Genomic DNA, 19,395 nt, shown 5'->3' with positions numbered 1-19,395 from the left:
TCACTAAATGCAGCCTACATACATAGAAAATATTTACAAATATTTCATAAGGGCTTAATACCCAGAACATGTAAAGAACCCAGTAAGAAGACAACCCAATTTAAAAACTGGGCAGATTTGAATACACATTTCTCCAAAGATACACAAATAACTGATAAGTATATTGAGAGGTGCTCAACATCATTTGTCATTAAGGGGATGAATGCAAATGAAAACCACAGTGAGATCACACCTACTGGAACAGCTCGAATAACAAATGTTTTAACATAAAACACGTGTTTGTTTACAAGAATGTGGAGAAATAGGAATCCTCAAAGATTGGTGGTAGCCATGTAAAATGATACATCCCATGGCAAAAATACTTTGGAGTTTCCTCAGAAAGCTAAATATAGGATTACCATGACTTAACAGATTTACTCCTGGATATATACCCAAAAGAACTGAAGCCAGGGACTCCAAGAGATACTTGTATCCCAGTGTTTACTACAGATTATTCATCATAGCCAAAAAATGGAAGCAATCCAAGTAGCCATAAACAAATCAGTGGATAAACAAAATGTGGTGTATACATACGATGGAGTATTATTTAGCCATGAGAAGAAATGAATTTATCATACCTGCTTACGGTATCAGTGAACCTTGAAAACATTACACTGGGTGAAACAACCAGACCCCGAAGAACGAATATTTTATGATCTGACCCATATGAGATACCTAGAATAGACAAATTCATTGAGACGGAAAGTAGATTAGAGGTTACCAGGGACTGAGGAGAATGGGAAATTATTCCTTAATGGCTACAAAGTTTGTCTCAGTGATAATGGTGGCACAACTTCGTAAACGTAATTAATGCTATTGAGTTGTATACTAAAAAATGGTTAAAATGGCAAATTTTATGTTAGATATTTTTTGCCACCATAAAAAAAAAACCTTTTAAAAAGAAATCATGGTATTCATTTTTTACCTGGTTAACAGAAACAAAACAGTAGAATTTTTTTATGATTTTGCCTGATAACTTTATAAACTGCAGTTGACCCTGAACAACACAGATGTTAAGGTTGCCAACACCCCCTATAGTTGAAAATCTGCACTTAAGTTTTGACTCCTCCAAGACTGCTAATAACCAACTGTTGACCAGAGGCCTTGCTGATAAGATACACAGTCCATTTGTGTATGTATTATATACTGTATTCTTACTATAAGGTAAGCAAGAGAAAATGTTAAGAAAATCATAAGGAAAAGAAAATACATTTACATAACTATATATATATTTGAAAATTTTTTTCATACATTTCATATAGACTTCATATTGATTTTTTCATATATATGTGAAATATGTAAATATATATTTTTCATATATATAAAAATCCACTTGTGGGGCATCTGTGTGCCTCAGTTGTTTAAGTACCTGACTCTTGATTTCAGCTCAGGCCACGATCTCAGAGTCATGACATCGAGCCCCTTCATGGGACTCTGTGCTCAGCAGGGAGTCTGCTTGAGATTCTTTCCCTCCCTCTTCCCCCTCCCCCTGCTCACACTCTCTCTCTAAAGTAAATAAATCTATTAAAAAAAAAAATCCACTTGTAAGTGACCCTGCACAGCTCAAATCCATGTTGTTTATGGGTCAACTGTAGATTGAAAATTAAGCAAGTATTGTAGAATCATAAGTAATCCACACATACTGTAACGTATTCATTAGAAAAAATTAATTTTGCAGGAGTTGTACATTTGACTATCTCCTGTATTTTTAGGATACCAAAGATGACATTTAAAATCCATTTTGTATTAGCTTTTCAAGTATATTAACAGAGTAACTCTATACCTACTTTTGACTATAAAAATATCACTCCACCTCTGCAAAAGCCTACTTCTATCAATCAACTTGGCACTATAAATGTCTTATGTAATATGAAAAAGACAGCAGTAAAATACTGTGCTTCAACCTTTTGTCTGTCCCAGCACGCATGAAGGATATCACATACATCTTTTTTTTTAAAGCATCTAACTACATGTAAGATGTAAGATGGTAAGGCTGGAAGGTATCCCACTGTCCTCATTCATCATCTCCAGAAACTCAGTAAGAAAGGTAAAGTAACTTGCTCAGGATCACATAGTTGTTAACTAGCAGAACTGGGAATCAAACGGTCCCCAGATGAGAGAAAAAGAACTTGGTTTAAATCTTAATACAAGTTTCTTTATCTCCATAAGCCTTAATTAATTCCCTTATTGATAAAGAGAATTTGATGCTTATTGCAATGACTGTAAAATAAGAATCAATCAACAGTATTCTGTCATCATTGTTCATTCATTCCACTAGATTTTAAGCTCTGAGCATGCAGTGTGTCCATCTCGCTCCGTGATGTATCTGAGGGCTTTACCCAATGCTTGGCATATGATAGATGATTCTTTCCCTTTCAATGCTAATTTCAAAGCTCTCTGAACTAACCTCTAATGAATATTTTTTCTTTTTTTTTTTTTAAGATTTTATTTATTTATTCGACAGAGATAGAGACAGCCAGCAAGAGAGGGAACACAGCAGGGGGAGTGGGAGAGGAAGAAGCAGGCTCATAGTGGAGGAGCCTGATGTGGGGCTCGATCCCGGAACGCCGGGATCACGCCCTGAGCCGAAGGCAGGTGCTTAACCGCTGTGCCACCCAGGCGCCCCCTCTAATGAATATTTTTTCTTAAGAACTACAAAATGCATCTCAAATACATTCATCATAATATTCCTTTCCTGCTAAAAATATGTTTGGGAGGCCTGATTTGAGACATTCTGAAAAAACAGGCTAATTATTCTATTTTCTGATGTCTTTCCTTATATACACTCACTCATCCATCCATTCAAAAAACACATTTAGTGCCCCATATAACTGTGAAAGTTGGTAAAATTGAAAAAAATATAATTGTTCACAATCTTTGTGTCTCTTAACAAGTCTTCAAAATAATGGAACCTAGTTTATGGTTTTTGATGGTGAATATAAATTTGAACCATATGGGGGGGGCAGGGAGTAATAGCCTTTATCTTTTGAGGTAAAATTGTTTTTATAAAGTGGCAGAAGTACCTGTTTGAGACTCTAGAATGCTTGTTCTTCTTTCTGTTTTTTCTCAATCTAATCCTAACTTGGAGATTTTCTTCACAGTCCTTTCAGACTCTTTAATTTCACACGATGAAACTTCTCCAAGAGCACTTTCCCACATGAAGGGAAAAAAAAAAAGATTGGCAATTATCATCCTTTTCTTTATTAGCTTTACAGGTTATTTTGTGATTCTCACTCAGAATTCCTAGTGATGTTGAAATAATTTTCCCTTAACTCCTGAGTCCTCTGTCCCACATCACCTTCAGCTTTATGACTGCAGCTGATTGAGTCTGATATATTGGTGGCTGCTGGGCAGGACGGAAAAAGACTGCTGCAGCCTCTCAAACTGATGAATGCTCTACCCGGAAGCAGTGCTCAGTATTGTGTTTGGCCAAGTTTCATGGCCATGCCTAACCTTCTCGGGGGCAGGGGAAGTGCAAAATATTTCTGCAGAGCCCTAAATGTACCACAATCATGCAAATTTTAGTCCAATATGTTTGAAAACTTGGACAGAATGGATACTGTTCTATAAAAATTCCAAAACCAACTTAAGAAAAACTTGGAAAACAATAGGCCAGCAATTAATAAACTGGTACAACTAGTAAGGAATTGGTATTTAAAAATTTACCCCCAGATCTGAAAAGAAAACAGGCCCAAATGGTTTTACAGGCTAGACTTACCAAACCATCAAAGATTTTAATTTTATGCACATTGTTTCAGAGAGTTAAAAGGACACAAGACTGTCCAGGTTGAGAACTCTTCAGGGTCTCAGATTTACCCTGTTTGCAAAAGGTATTAAGATTCCTGGGTCAGAAACAAAGGATGGTCTATTACAGCAATAGCCAAAACAGCCCAGTTGGTGATGGATACCTGAGCCCTCTTTCTCAGACGACATTACAGATAGGGCCAGGTGATACCTACACACACACTGGGGTGTGTTACCTGGAGAGCTCTGAGCTTCTAAAATTCAGGGTTTTTTTGTTTTAAGAGAGAGAGTGCAAGCAGGGTGTGGGGGGCAGAGGGAGAAAAAAAATCTTAAGTAGGCTTCATGCTCAGCGCAGAGCCCAATGCAAGGCTCAATCTCACGACACTGAGGTCATGACCTGAGCCTAAATCAAGAGTCAGATATTCAACCATCTGAGTCACCCAGGTGCCCCAAAATTCAGGCGTTAAATATCCTATGTTCTAAGGCTACAATCAAACCTTCCCAGAGGGCAACATCCCATCTGCCAAGACTGCATGCACTAGGAATATCTTTCAAAAAATAGTACAGAATAGAAGCAGTCATTACTTCTGTTTGCAAGATACGCAGACACACAGAGACCCATGCGGAATTGTCACTTATTTGCCAGCACATTTTATAAAGCCAATAAAATCATGATAAACCAGGCAAAAATAACATAAAATAGAAAATTGTACACCAATTTTCCTTACAAACATAGGCATAAAAATTCCATATAAAATATAAAAAGTTGAACACATAGAATTTATCCTAGGTATGAAGGAATTATAAAACATTGGCAAACCTATCACTTGAATTCATCACTTTAATAGATTATTCAGCATTTTAAAAAATCTGTGTGAGTTCATCAGATTAAAGAAGAAAATCATATGAACATCTTGCAAGATACAGAGAAACTATTTTGACTTGACCAACTGGTTATGTTTAATACTGGCACAAGGATCCAAACTTGGTGAGAATGATTTTCCCTGCACTGTACTTTCCCCCCCCCCAATATATTGAGGAAGAAAGAGTATGAAGTTTGTCTTCACTATGTTCTTTACTGTAAAATAGCATAGTTAGAAGGTACTAATATTACTACTCTTTAAACCATATCTGAATACCAGACTATTATTAGTTTATCACCAGTAGTAGGTTGTGGTTAAGTAGTACCTGTGGTTAAGGTAAAAGTGACTTCCTGGTGCAGAATCTCTGACTCCATTCGTTCCAAATTCTCTTGGAATAAAGTAGTTGTCTATATTACGATATATACATTCACTATTATGATGGTTTTAGGCGTACTGTCTTCTAGGCCATGCATTTTAATGGGGGCAAAGGTTGGTTTGGTGGGGCCATCAAAAAATCCTAGACAATACATTGGTTTGTGGCCCTAAAAAGCTTACCTATACCTGAAAAATCTTATTCTTTCCTTTTTATTTTCTCTCAGTAGGAAGAAATTAGGTTTAAGTTAATTTATTGATTAGAATACATAAATTTAAATTTAACTTTTTCCCCTTATGGGGTTGCTAATTAAAAAAAAAAAAAGATTGAGGAACACTGTTCTAGACTCATAGTTTCTTAGAACAGGAACTATGTCTTAAAATGTCTTTGAATCCTCAGCCACTAACAGAGAGTAAATATACTCTCTATCAGTGTTGAACAGATCTCATAGTTTGATACCCTGACAGTCTACTTAAAGTTAGCCACTGCCTTGAAGCAATCAACTCATACTTCAAAGAAACAGTTAGACACCATTTTGTTTGAACCATCAATGGTCGACTCATTGATTTATTTAGAAAAGACAGACGTAATATGAAGAACAAGCTCTGGCAAGAAAAGGCAGCTTCTTCCTCATATTAATGGTAACAATAGAATCATGTAAGAAGAAAAATCTAACAATCACTGAGCCTTTATAATGGACCAGGCCTGTGCTTTGTATGTGTTAATTCATCTAATCCTCATGACAGCCCAATGAATTAGGTCCTTCCATCGTAATCATTTTACAATGGAATCAGTTACTGATTACTGGAATTAATCACTGGCTAGTATTCTGGCAATTTTTCTAATGTCATAATCTATCTAATACTTACCAAGTAACAATATCTATGATGTGATTTTCCTTTCATCAGATTTTGATTGAGAAATTGCAATCATCCTAATTTAGAGCATTGGAAATTACAAAATTGTTACACCCTACTTGAAAAAAATTTCAGTGGTGCCTGGGTGGCTCAGTGGGTTAAGTGGCTGAGTCTTGATCTCAGGGTTATGAGATACAGCCCTCATCAGACTCCACTCTGGATATGGCTCCTGCTTAAGATTCTCTCTCTCCCTTTCTGTCTCGCTGTCTTTCCCAAAAAAGAAAAACAAATAAATTAATATTAAACAAGCAATGATCCTTATTCACCTTACCTGTAAAAACTTATTGCCTGAGCCATCCTGGGTCGCCATCACTTTCTGGTGCTCAAAGCTGAAAATTAGCATTAATGAGGACACTTTTAGAATGAAAAGAGCTCCATCAGTAGTTATACCAGGACAACAAAGGTAAACTGAGACTGTCCTGGGGACACCAGCACATATGATCTCCCTACTCATAATGCTTCATCTTTTGTGCCATGTCTTCTCTTAGCCTTACTTTTTTCTAAGGCTGTTCCATTAATATCATTCCTTTGACCCAAGCAACTGAAACTTGAATCTAAACATCTAAGGTTTATAAATAATCCTTTAGGTCAGTGACTAACGTAATTTTTAAAAAATCACTTATATAATAATAATTTCCAATAACAGTGCTACCTGTTCTCCAGCCTCTATTTGTGAAGAAGCTTTTGAAAAGGAGTATCAACTACCTTGGGAATATTTGTGTTTATGTGTTAGGCTAATTTTTTAATGTAAGAAAAACTCTTCCCACTTCCCCTCTCTCCTACACCCACAGAAAGGCCCTTTTTTTCTCTTAAAATAATGACTACAGTTTAGAGGATGGTGGTTAGTTTTAAAAACCTGTTGAGATTGAAATCCCATTAATATGCTTTTCAAGAAAAAAATACCCCCCAAGTAGGGTACACAGCAATCCACTAGAATGTGGGAAGAGAACATAAAAAAATATATTGTGTTTAAACAGGAGAAAAGTCAAGCTTTACTAATATTGAGTGAAGACTAATAGTGGCATTCTTTCTTAGATGTTGTGATGGTACGTGATGTTGGCTGAAGAAAACTGGAAGTCTAATGACCCAGAAGGGCTGACTTCATTAGTGTGTTTTCTATGTGTTACAATATGTTGAAGTTTGCATATGCCCAGTTAAATGGATTTTACATTATATTACCTAGTTTTAGATAAATACCAGTGTAAAGTACACAAGAGACGTAATAATTCTATAAAGATAATAAAGCAAACAAAAAAGTAGAGGTGAAGAAACATCCCGTCGTAAACGTTTTGTGAGCTGTAAAAATTAATAATTAAAAAATCAAATGTTATAGGAAATCAGCCAAAACCATTATGAATTATTAAAGACCTATTTGAAATATGGCCCTCTAATTTATTCTAAAATATCATTTCCCCTTTATCTCATCCTTTTTAATTTCATGTTTTAAATCTACATAATACAAGTAAATATAATTTACCAAAAATTATAAAATATTGATGAAAGTAACTGGAAAAGACAACTAAATGGAAAGCTATTGCATGTTCATTGATTACAGTAATATTAAGATGTCCATAAAACTTAAATACGTACAATTTTTATTTCAAAATATAAAACATAATCTAGAATTGTCCTTGATCGAAGAAGTCTGACCTTAAATACTACTACCCAAGTGAGTGTAACCTTGCCATCAAAATAAGCAGCCTGATCTAGAGCGTAGTAGTTAATGTTCTTCCAGAACATTATGAACCAGAATCTGCTTCAAGCTTGAGCCTCACAGAACCTTTATCACCAGAGTTGCTTTCCCATAGTTCATTGTATTGTCCCCACTAACACTAAGAAGCACAGAAATACTTAAAGTAGGCATTAGTAAGTAAAAACCAAAGATTATGATCAGATTATCGGTCCTTTGAAACTACATATTAGTCAGCCAACAGAAAGAGGCTGCCATTGGGCAAGCTCATACTCAAGCTCTAAATAATTCGCATGCACATATTACACAGAAAAAAGGACAGTATGCATCTGTATCTCCATCTCTGTCTATCTGCATTCGCCTCCATAGGTTCTAAGCGCGTGTACGTCTCTGTAGATACAGACACCTAGTCCTAAGTTCCCTCCATAGCTCTCCTGCCGCACTCGGTCCTTCTTCCAGGTTGCTTTATATGCAGATCTACCGATAGCTTCTGCAGACAGAATGGAAGGGTCTACTTCATTGCCTGAAAACAGAGGGTATCATGTCTGAAACATGACTAGCCAGGTTGGTCTCAGGACAGGTGCAACTTCAGCATTGTCTAGGAAAGCCATGTGGAAGAATGGCTGCCTTAATAAGGTGGGAGGAAGGCTGTGTCAGAGTGTTTGGAAGACCTTTGTACCCTTGGTGGTGGCACTTGTGCACACGTTACGTAGAGCTAAGAGTGGTGCTGCAGCCACCTGGAGTCCAACGCCAGCCACCCCAGAGGAGCCTCAAGTCCAGGAGCCTGTACTGTCCAGTGGGTGCCTCTGCCACACCTGCGAGCTTTCCGGGGCGCTGGCTTCTGTGCAAACATTAGACGCCACTCTGGAAAATAACCTGTCAGAGAAGGTGTCCACGTGGAAGCTGGTGCAACTATGGCTAATGGGTTGTTGGTGGTAGCATTTGAGGGTGAAGCCCCAGGGGCTTTGATCTTCACGGATATCCTCGTCCAACTGTACAACACTGGGGTCCCACAAAATGATCCTGTCACCCTCTGATCACCCTGGCCTGAGAATCAGGAACCCTAATGTCTACAAGACATCTGCTTAGAACTTACAGGCTGCTTCCAGTCTTGCTGATCTTTACTCTCAGGCACTGACTGGTGCCTACCCTCACAGCAGGGACAAAAAAATGCACAAAAGAAACACATAGCAGTGCAAACAGCCATTTGGCCTGATCAGCTAAAATCAGGACTCAGCACTTAGACCACCTAGTCAGTTTCATGGCTTCCCGAAATGCTCTCCTCTAGGAGCCCCCTCCAGCGGTCTACTGCACCCTTTGTAAAGTCCCCCCGCGCACGTGTTTCCTTGTGCTGTAAAGCGGTTCTCAAACAACCTCAGCTAAAAACTGAGATCAAAGAGCCCCCAGCTGCCTGGGAAGGATCCCATGGTGGTGTTCCCACGAGATGTTCCCTTCATCCATATAGATGATGTTTCCTTTAGCTGAGGCCAGTGGTTTTTCTGGTACCAAAACGTAAGCACTGACAAGTACACACACGAACTCACACGTACCATTATTAAATACTGACTGACTGCATTAATTCCTGGTGTAATACATACCCCGTGCATTTTCTTCCCGGTTGTTACTACATTATCACTTACTTACTTTTGAGATTTGCTTTTTACATACCAATCTCCTTAAGTAAGCCTGTGCTTTAAAATTTATAAAAATTAAAGCTACATTTTGTTTCAGAGGTGTACTATTTTGTCTGTCCAGTTTTTTTAGTGCTACAACAAGAGATATTTCTCTGGTAGAATTTTGTTCCAATACCAATGAAAGTCTCCAGGTATGAGGTACGAGGTTAAGTTGGTGATCACAAGTTCCAAGGAGCAGTCATGACAATACACCCTGAATCAAGTTCAAATTTAGAAGTTGCTCTCCTGTGAAAGTAATTTAAAAATTGGTGAGGATCAATTATGATTAAGTTATTAGATGGTACAGATGAGCAATCAGAGAGCCAAGAGATCAAATACCTTGCCCAAGAAGGTGACAGAACAAGGACAGTCTCCTGACTCCATACCCCACACTCTTTGCTGATTTTACTGACCCTGCCCTTAAAACCTGTAACTAAAAGAGACTTCTGACAGTTAGTCATCACTGAAAGAAAACTGTCAGGAAAGAACATCTCACTCACTGAAATCGAGATGCGCTCTGTTCATGGTACCAGTGTCCCTAACGCAGCTTCCCTTCTCAGCACGTATCTAAATTCCGTGAGCTTTAAAATGACGTGTCCGTGCATCTTCTAGGTTTCCACAGACGTGCAGCCCCAGTTACAAGAAGGCAGTTCCCACATGGTGCACATCGGATGGATTACCTGCACTTTGAGGATGACAGCCGTGGATGGTGGTTTGACATGGATATGGTGATCATCTATATTTATTCAGTGAACTGGGTCATTGGATTCATTGTTTTCTGCTTTCTTTGCTATTTTTTCTTTCCGTTTTAGGAATTTTCCTATCTTACTACAGTTGAACAATCACAAATGATGTAGATAGCAATTAAACCTTTTTAAAATGTACTTTGAAGTTTTTATAATGTTGCATTATATAAATTGTTGGTGTTTATAGAAAGTATGAGAATGGACTTATTTATTAACGTTTTTCATGTAAAGAACTACAGTTTATTCAGGAGCTAGTCTGTCTAGCACTTAGCAAGAATGCACTATTAATTTCATAATTCCTCCTGGTTTAGGATTTATGGGTTCTAATATTACAATACCGCTTTTATACTTAATTGTAAAGACTGAGGTTTTCCCTCCACTGAAAAGTAGTAAAAATACAAAATGCAATGATAATCTGGGTAGATAGTATCTTTGCTGAAAAAGTATTTAGTCAATCACCACTTATTGTTAGACAAATTATGTGCATTAAGGAGAAATTATATTTTCTGGGAACTAATCTAGGCAGGGTATATTCAGTTTTGGTTTCCAGTTATCTCTACTTATTTCCTGTTCTATTATCAAAAAAGCTGGCTATTCTTTTTATAGACCTAATAATAGCATTAGTGCAACATTTTTAATTATTATAACAGAATAGTAAATGCAAAAAACCTGAACCCTCCCCCAATAGACAGAGAACTATATTAATACATTCCAAATAGCAGGATTACTCACCTGAAGAAATAAAATACTTACTGATTTTCAGTAGTTTAAAAGAGCAATGCATGTCTAAAATGTAACTAATTTAGTGATTTAACAGAGAGATTGTCAAATATATTGTAAATGTGCAATAAAGAGTGGCTTTTACATTTTTTTCTTTGTTACTAACTTAATATCTGGAACAAGGAATTGATGGAAATCGGCTTATGGATATATACGAAGAAAACCTGGCATTTCTTCTTATTTATTATTATAGTATCATAAGCCTTGGAATTGGTTTTTCCCTTAATTAAAAAAAAAAAAAGTAAGGAAATCTGAATTATTCCAGAATAGGAAACAGCACAAGTATCCCAATTTCAGGAGAGAGAAAACTAAGGCACAAAGAAGTAAGCTTGTTTATTTCCATCACTAAGGCGGTCTTTGTGTAACCTATGAGGAAAGTGTTGATTATGAGCTACTAATCCAACATTCCTGCACTGTGTGGTCATATATCTGATATTGCAGTGAACATATGTTTACACAAGGGAAGTGAAACTGTCATGGCACTAAAAATATCACCATCCAAACAAATTGTGACTGATGAGGCTTCCAGAGTTCAGTCTAGAAAAAGTCCAAATCTGGCATAATTACTACTAAGTGTATTTGAATAAAAGCACCTATCTGATGGTATGTGATGTTCTCTTTTTATTCTTACACTGTTACTGTGTTTGTTTAAAATTAGATCTGTGAAAGAAAACAGTAGTGTGCATTAGACACTATCAAATCTAGAGAGCAGAAAACTAAATAGTTTAGAAACATCACATAGCAAAATAGATAAATTATGCTTGTAGTCCAGTGACATTTAACTAATATCTTGGTAAAACAATGTTTTTGAAATCAGTATTTATAATAACTTATTGCTCAAAGTAGAGGTAATACGTGTCAGGACTGAAAAATTAACAAAACACATATGGGCGGGGGGCAATATTTTAAGAACTTTAAAATGAACTACAGCCATTTCCTAAGCAATTCCTGGCTTATCATCTCTAGCAAATATGCTTTCGTTCATTCCTAAATTTGAAAGTTGATTATAAGGGTACCTGGTTGACTCAGTCAGTCAAGCGTCCGACTCTTGATCTCAGCTCTGGTCTTGATCTCCGTGAGTTCAAGCGCTGCACTGGGCTCCCTGCTGGGCATGGAACCTACTTAAAAACAAACAAACCAGTGTCGATTATAATTATACATGAAGCAAAACTAGTAGTATAATAGATACAGAATGCTCAAAGAAATAGATTTGATTCCCAATATGAACGTAGTAGCTCAGTGATATCAGTTTATAGATATTTATCTACAAACTAAATACAGATAAAGATAATACCCTTAAATGAATAAAATACCCTCTTTAAAAAAAAAAAAAAGCATAGTCTGGAGGAACATTCTAAATGGATATGAATCTTAATAACTTAGTCTGAGAATAACATCATTTGGCATATTAAAATTAAAAGCAAATTTAGAAAATTATAGATTTCTAATTTTACTTTAAGATATTTAAATTGTATGCAAATGGAGCTACAAGCTGAGAAATATTAAGAAGTGCAGCATTTCCTAGAACTACCAATTTATTAGAAGCCAGATAAAACCTGAGATGAAAAGAAACCATTTTCTTTCGGTATCTGTCACACAGAAACCATTCAATAGATGATTAATAAATTTATAGCAAAATAAATTAAAATTTATAAATACATGAATGAGCTTTAGAGGGAAACAGATTATATGTTGTTCTTGTTTCGCATCTTTCACAGTATCAGTCACATAAAAACTCATTTTCCAATAAAGAACAAAGGAAAAAAAGAAAAACATCCTAAAAGTAATGGAGTATATGTGCCCTAATTAATATTATTTAATAAGGTTTAATTTTCTAAGCTATCACTATCAACAATTTCTATTTCTACAGAGCTTAATTACTGTGAAGGTTAATTTTAAATACTCTCACACATGCGTTTAAAAAGTGCCCAGTTACATTTCCAGATTCTCTCAGCAGGTAATTTATTTCTTGATTGTAAAAAAAAAAATGCATTCACAAACTAAAATCAGTTCATTTGATACTCAGTAGAAGGTAGGGAAATCTAAGTTAGACAAAACATAGAATCAGAATTTGTTGTACAAAGAATCACCAAATTCAAGAATGAAAAAAAAAAAAAAAAAACCACATACTATTTCTCAGCCTGCTGTATTACTAATGCCCCTCTGGTATCAAATGCTCAGTGTAACAACAAAGCCACCATTACTTCTGTTTCTGCCTTGGAATCTTACTTCCAAGGTACTCAGAATGGCATGGCCAAAAAAAAAAAAATCCCAATTAATAAAGTTATCACTTAAATGCCTTCTCTTTGAGTAAACGAAGATATTTTTAAAAATCTGGTTTCCTCGGGATCATTTGTTAAGGAATGCCCTAGAGAAGAGAATACACTGAGTAAATGCAATGACAGTCGGTCTTTGACTCTTCATAGACGCTGCGGTTGACTGCAGAGGACGCCAGCATATAGCACAGTGGTCCTCGGGTTCTGAAGATCTTAACACGCTCAACTTTGACTTTCTTGAAAAGTTTCTGATTTTCAGTAATTCTCAATGTATGCATTCAGTAAGTTCTGTCAGTGTATCCTTTTCTCCAGGATGCCTTCGTTTTCCTTTTTTACTGAAGACAACACCTATATGAAGAATCGCTTTTATGCATTTTTAGTTTTTACACAGATCTTAAGAGAAAGATCGTATCTTCAGGCCATGGTATTAACATCCTTTGAGAATAGTATGTGTCTACTGCAATGTGCTTTTATTTATCTTATAATCATGCTTCTGTTACAGGGTCAGAAAAACAAATACTTGACCATTCCCACTCTTGTTCAGATCTCTCACATCATGCAATAGATATATTTTGAGAATCATTTTTCTTATTTCAACACTTCTCAAGATAGGTCTTGGACTATTATCACCAAGTGTATGGTTACTTCTCCTTACATACCTATCAATAAGTTAAGTGCTGTTAAGACACGGTCCTCAGTTTCTCCTACTCTTTCACATTTTTATAAACCTGAGAGCCTCACCCAAAGAGTATCTAGTAAGTACACAGACTCCCCAGTAAGTGGCATTTTTCTTACTGACAGCAGAGCGAGAGAGGTTATTGCTCTTGTAAGAACCAGGTTAATATTTTCATTGCTTTCCATGTGTCACCTTGTCTACCAACAAAACCATTAAGAGGACAAGGGAAGTGAAAAGGATCATGTTTATTTATGGAATTGCTCTTAGATACTTAGCTGGTCACATTAACATATTAACTACTTTAATCTCCTCCGTACTCTTTCGATAAGGTGAGGTTAACCTCATGTTATAGATGAGGATGAGAAGTGATGTGACCAAAGTCACACGAAGTTAAAAGTGCTTGATTTATCTTCATTTCCAACCGATTTCGAGACCTGTGCTCTATACTGTCAGTGGCATCTGATAAAATTTGATGAAGTTGGATATTCACTGAAGACTCTTTGGTAATAATACTGCTAAAGGTGCTTTGGGAATATAAGAGATGATCTGAATCCAGAATGCAGGAATGAACTACTTGCACTCTGTAACAGTTGTCATTGCTTATACCAGTGAAAACCAGTATCGGTAGGACACTGTATAATACGCAGTACTACATGCGCTAAGAACTTCCACTCTGTTTGCAAACTGAGATTGGTTTGTCGTGGTTACCTTTATTGAGAAGCATTCTGAGGTTCCATCTTGGCCCCAAGAAGAAAAGTGCCCTGGCCCACTGGTGACGTCCCTCAAATATGGGGGAACGAGATTGCTGCAGACGAACTGATCCATGTCAGCTATTCGGATAAGGCTGCAGAAGGGCATTCAGGTTTTGGAAGCAGGTCTTACCATTTGCTGAGGGAACAAGAAAAGTGTAGTGAAGTGACTATAGTTAATAACACCATGATATACACTAATTTAGGTATGAGATGTAACTAATAGTAAGCTACAGTCCTTTACTTTTCATTTTGCCTTAAAACAGAAGATTAATAGGTAGCTGGTTGTGAATTCCATAGAGGATTTTTAAAACATAATGGTGTAGCTACAGTGTAATTTAATTTTCTCATTTTAGAAAAAATTTAACCTGTCATTAAAAAAACAAAAAGTAGATAGTCCTGATTCACAAGTTCTGCAGGACTAAATGGATGCTACTGGAAATGTCTATTCTGATCCCAATATTTGAAGGTAAGTATAGTGTAACCATCAACCTAGATCAAAAGTGAACCTCAGCATTACCTTTTTTTTTTATAATTATTTTTTATTATATTATGTTAGTCACCATACAGTACATCCCCGGTTTCCGATGTAAGGCTCGATGATTCATTAGTTGTGTATAACACCCAGTGCACCATGCAATACGTTCATATACCCACATTAAGTCTTGTTAAAACACCTATTTTTCGGAAGGGCTGGGGTAGGCTTGAGTTTCCGCATTGCTAATAAGCTACCAGGTGGTGTGGATCTGCTGGCCCATGAGCCACACTTAGAAAAACAAGCAACTCAAAAAACCTCAAGTGGGGCTTGCATTCCTGTCATTACGGTAAGTGTTCCCACAGGATAAATTTCTCATTGTTTTGGCATTTGAGATTTGTACTATACCAGTTATCCAATATACGGGAATTATAATGAGTTATGCTATAATTTTACACAAATCTATTGAATAAACTTCTGAAATTACTTGGTGGAAGCAATATGTAAATAGTTTATTTAAAGTCCACAAATCAAACCCCCCCTTTTTTTTTTTAGGAAAAAATTTGTTTCTCCTCTTTTCCCTATTTTCTCCCAGTACCCACACTTTGGCCTTTATAACTCTATCTAGAATCTCTTCGAAGAGAACAAACGTTATCACTAATAACACCACATCTGGAGATCTATAATAGACTGCGACATCTCTTCTTACCTCAAATTCTTACTATTCATTACGACTGCACAAATCAAGAGAACTCCTTACCATCCTGAGTTATAGTACTAAAATTTTCTTAACCTTTCTTTCCTCATTTTCCTCACCTATAAAACTATGCTCCATAAAACAGACCTTCACAGGATTCCTCTGGGCTAAAATTCAGTTCACAAGAAAATGAGGAAACAGACCTAAAAGTTCTTTGAGAAACAGTTTATGCAAAGACAAAGCGGTATTTACCAATTATTTAGAAAGAGCCAAGTTATTTAACCTCTCTACTCTTTTTTCTTCATTTGTAAAAAGGAAAAGGAAAAAAAAATAGTATTGTGGCTTAGAGCCAGTGCTAGGGAAAGCAAGCACTCAGTAAATGTGTTCCTCTTTTCCTTCCCCCTCTTTAAACTCTTACTTTCAAAAAGGCCATAGGAAGGGTCTTATTTTTTTTAAGATTTTAATGGGGTACAAATGCCTTCTTATTGCTCATGCGCGAGTAGAGTCCTTCATTACCACCAACTAAATCATACATTCCCTTAAGCTGACAGCCACAGTGCAGCAAAAAATGGAGTCATTAAGTGGGCCATTAGGCAAAATTGAATAACAAGTGTGCTAGCCAACAGAATGAAGGGTTGCTTCTATTCTTTCGTGGGTCCCACTTCGTTTGAACCAAAGATTAGGAGCATCAATGCACTTGGCTACTGGCACGTGGCCATACAGAGAAAAGCATCTTACTGAGAACCTAAAGCAAATACTTCCTGCTGTATTTACAAAACTGTTCAGAAGGTTCAGGAATGATTTCCTATATTGGATGTTATCCAGGAAGTTTTACGTTTGGTAAAATAAATATCATGCTTGGCATTTGTTTTCTTCACATTTAAAATGATACTGATGATACCTACCTACCAAATTTGAATCGCAATGTCGTTTCTTGTAGCATCTAACATACTATGTACTGTGTTTTAGTACCATAAACTCAGTCCTCCAGTAGTGCTCTGAATCCTCTTGTGCACGGGTACCGTTGAGAGGCAGCATGCCGTTCCATGCCAATCCAGAGAAAATGGGGCCTCCCTTCCTTACAGTTACGACTTCGTGTAATAGTGCTATAAACTTAATAATCTAGCCAGTAAATCGAACATTCACCCGGAGTACATCACTGAGCCCTATCTCTGGTCATAAACCTGAGAATATCATACCAAATTATCCTGAAGCTCAAACAGCTCTTATTAGATTTTCTCCAAAAAAGAGTTTATACATACATGGTAAAGATGACAAAGGATTTATAGACTACTTACATAATTTTCAACTATCATTAAAATATTTCTTTACATAGGCTATTAATTCTTGATATAATAAGGGCAATTTTTAAATATTTTGAAGTCAGTCCAAAGCTTATATTTTACAGGCACTAAATAGTTTACAACATACTCCACCGTGTTTGGTTGCCTAATATAGTAACAGTCTTCAACTAAGAACAAGTTGTTTTCACTAAATCTTCCTTCTAAGTTTATTTTTCTTGGAAATTGGAATAGGTTTCCTCATAGAAAAAAAAGAATTGTAATATTTGGATTCCCACATTAATCCACAAAATTTCATATAACCCTATATAACGTATTAGAGGCGAAGCACTCGCACAGCTCTTCAGCTGCACCCAAGCACCACCAGAGCACGACTGTCCTTCCGTCTCGCTCAGACACCTGGAAGACGTTTATTCCAGTCAACAGCCACATCCACCCCAGATGTAATAAGGTGGTGGATAAAGAAAGGAAAATCCTCCTTGTAGTCACCAGCACGTAAAAAGCGTCTCTGTACAAAAAGACTTAGATTCATGCTGTCACAGAAACGTATACTGTGAGCGATGTATGTAATTTTAAATATTCTAACAGCCGCATCTAAAAGTGTAAAGCCACATTTTAATAATGTGCTTCACCTCCTTACATTCAACGTGTTACCATTTTAACATAGAATTAATATTGCGTTTTCGGTATTAAGTCTTCAAAACCCAGTATTTATTCCACACGGCGTGTCTCCATGCCGACGAGCCCAGCCTAGCCGCGTGTCAAGTGCTCCGCTGGCAGGTGTGGCTAGAAGCTGGCTGCTGCACTGGGCAGCAGAGGCTTTCGGTCAGGGAAGAAAACTCAAGACGCATATTGCGTGATGGAAAAGGGAACTTATTTAGGCAGGAGACCTTACGCAACTGGGGGAAGAGCTGGGAAAGTGAAGTCTAAGAAGAAGAATTGAAAAATCAAAAAATCTTCCTGAAACATTAGAAAAGGGAAGTTTCAGGAACGTGTGGTAGGTCAGCCGATGCAGCCCTTAAAGTGGGCCACAAAGGGGAGCTGGTGGCCGTAGAGCCCCTGGCTCCGTGCCGCAGTGTCTGTTAACCCGCAGCGCAGCCCAGCTGGTGAGCCCGGGCCTCCCGGTCAGAGAACCAGCAGTCCAGACGAGCTGAGTGCAGGTCAGGAGAAAAGCACAAGCTGCAACCTGCTGGCCCCTCTCCATCAGCCTCTCGTCGCCTCAGACCCCAAAGACCTTCAGAATGTAACGGCAGGTCGTGCTTCTGCTTTTCATATCTCAGGAAACTCTCTACCTGACACCACGTAGGAAAGGAATTCCGGGGAAAGTATCATGAGCTTCGCTTACCAGGCATAGTACAAAACCACTACAGTGGAACCATACAGAAAAGGACTCTGGGCTACATAGTTACAGCTTCGCCAAGCTGACACAGTAGAAAGCTCTACAGCCAAATGGGTCTAACTGATGGCAGAGTCAGCCGTAGACCGAAAGTCACCCGTTACCCAAACATTTGTATGGGTGCGTCTGCGTTAACAGGAGGAGGAACGAGCATCTTCGATGATAAATGTGTACCCGATACTATCATGTTTGTATATAGGATCGTATTTCTCACCACAACCCTGGAAGACTTCTGTTGCTACATCCATTTTATAGACAAGAAAATCAGAGCTACAAGAGGTTAGGTAACTTTTCTAAAGTCACACAGCTACAAAGTGGTACCGCCAAAAGTCAAACCTAGACATGCCCACTTCTTGAGGCTGTTTTCTTTTCATTATATCTAAGAAGTCCGATTCCTAATTTAGGGACTTTAACAGTAACAAAACAATTCACAGGTATCCCCCCTCAGTGGAATTGTTAGGGGTCCAGTGTTCTGTAGGTGTCAAGACACCCCTTCCAGTACTGAGTGGTACTAGAGTAAGAGAAGGTCCTTCAACAGGTCCACACTGCACGCAAACTGCTGTGTCATTTGAGCCATCTGACCCAGCACCTCCGAGGGCGCTTGAACCGTCAGAGATAGATGGGACTGTTTAAAGCTTCTGACAAGTTCCGCAGGTAGGTCACAGCACAGACCCCTACGATTTTCGACCAAAGCCACACCATCCTCTGGGGAGAACTATTCTTTTGAGAAACAACTTTTGGGCCTTAATAGAGACTGATCATGTGACCATGGGCCACGAAGTTGCCACGACACCTGAGATACCTCAGTGGTGCATATAAAACTCACCCTTGAGGAAGCCCTGAGGGCCTGAGTCGCTTGCATGAGGAAGTAGCCCAAGTGTCCATGGTCGCTGTTCCTGCTACATTTTCTTCACCCTCTCAGCTCTTAACTCTGTCTTCCTGTCTAAGCCCAGCTGACTGAGGAAGAGACTCAGGCCTGATGGACAAAGGGTTCTGCGTG

At 37.7% G+C, this 19,395-nt stretch overlaps 1 protein-coding gene across 1 annotated transcript in view; it reads left to right on the top strand.

Moving 5' to 3' along the window:
* Positions 1 to 12,952, top strand: part of RNF180 (ring finger protein 180) — a 193,914-nt gene extending 180,962 nt beyond the window's left edge. The window contains exon 8 of the mRNA XM_045795016.2: positions 9,912 to 12,952. Within this exon, the coding sequence (XP_045650972.2) occupies positions 9,912 to 10,111 (200 nt within the window). The 3' untranslated portion in view covers positions 10,112 to 12,952. The remainder of the gene's footprint in view (positions 1 to 9,911) is intronic.
* Positions 12,953 to 19,395: the final 6,443 nt, after the last annotated feature.

This window comes from Ursus americanus, chromosome 5 (genome assembly GCF_024610735.1).
Source record: "Ursus americanus isolate L20-20 chromosome 5, mUrsAme1.1.p, whole genome shotgun sequence".
Classification (NCBI taxonomy): Eukaryota; Metazoa; Chordata; class Mammalia; order Carnivora; family Ursidae; genus Ursus; species Ursus americanus.
This window is presented reverse-complemented; position numbering and strand designations above follow the sequence as displayed.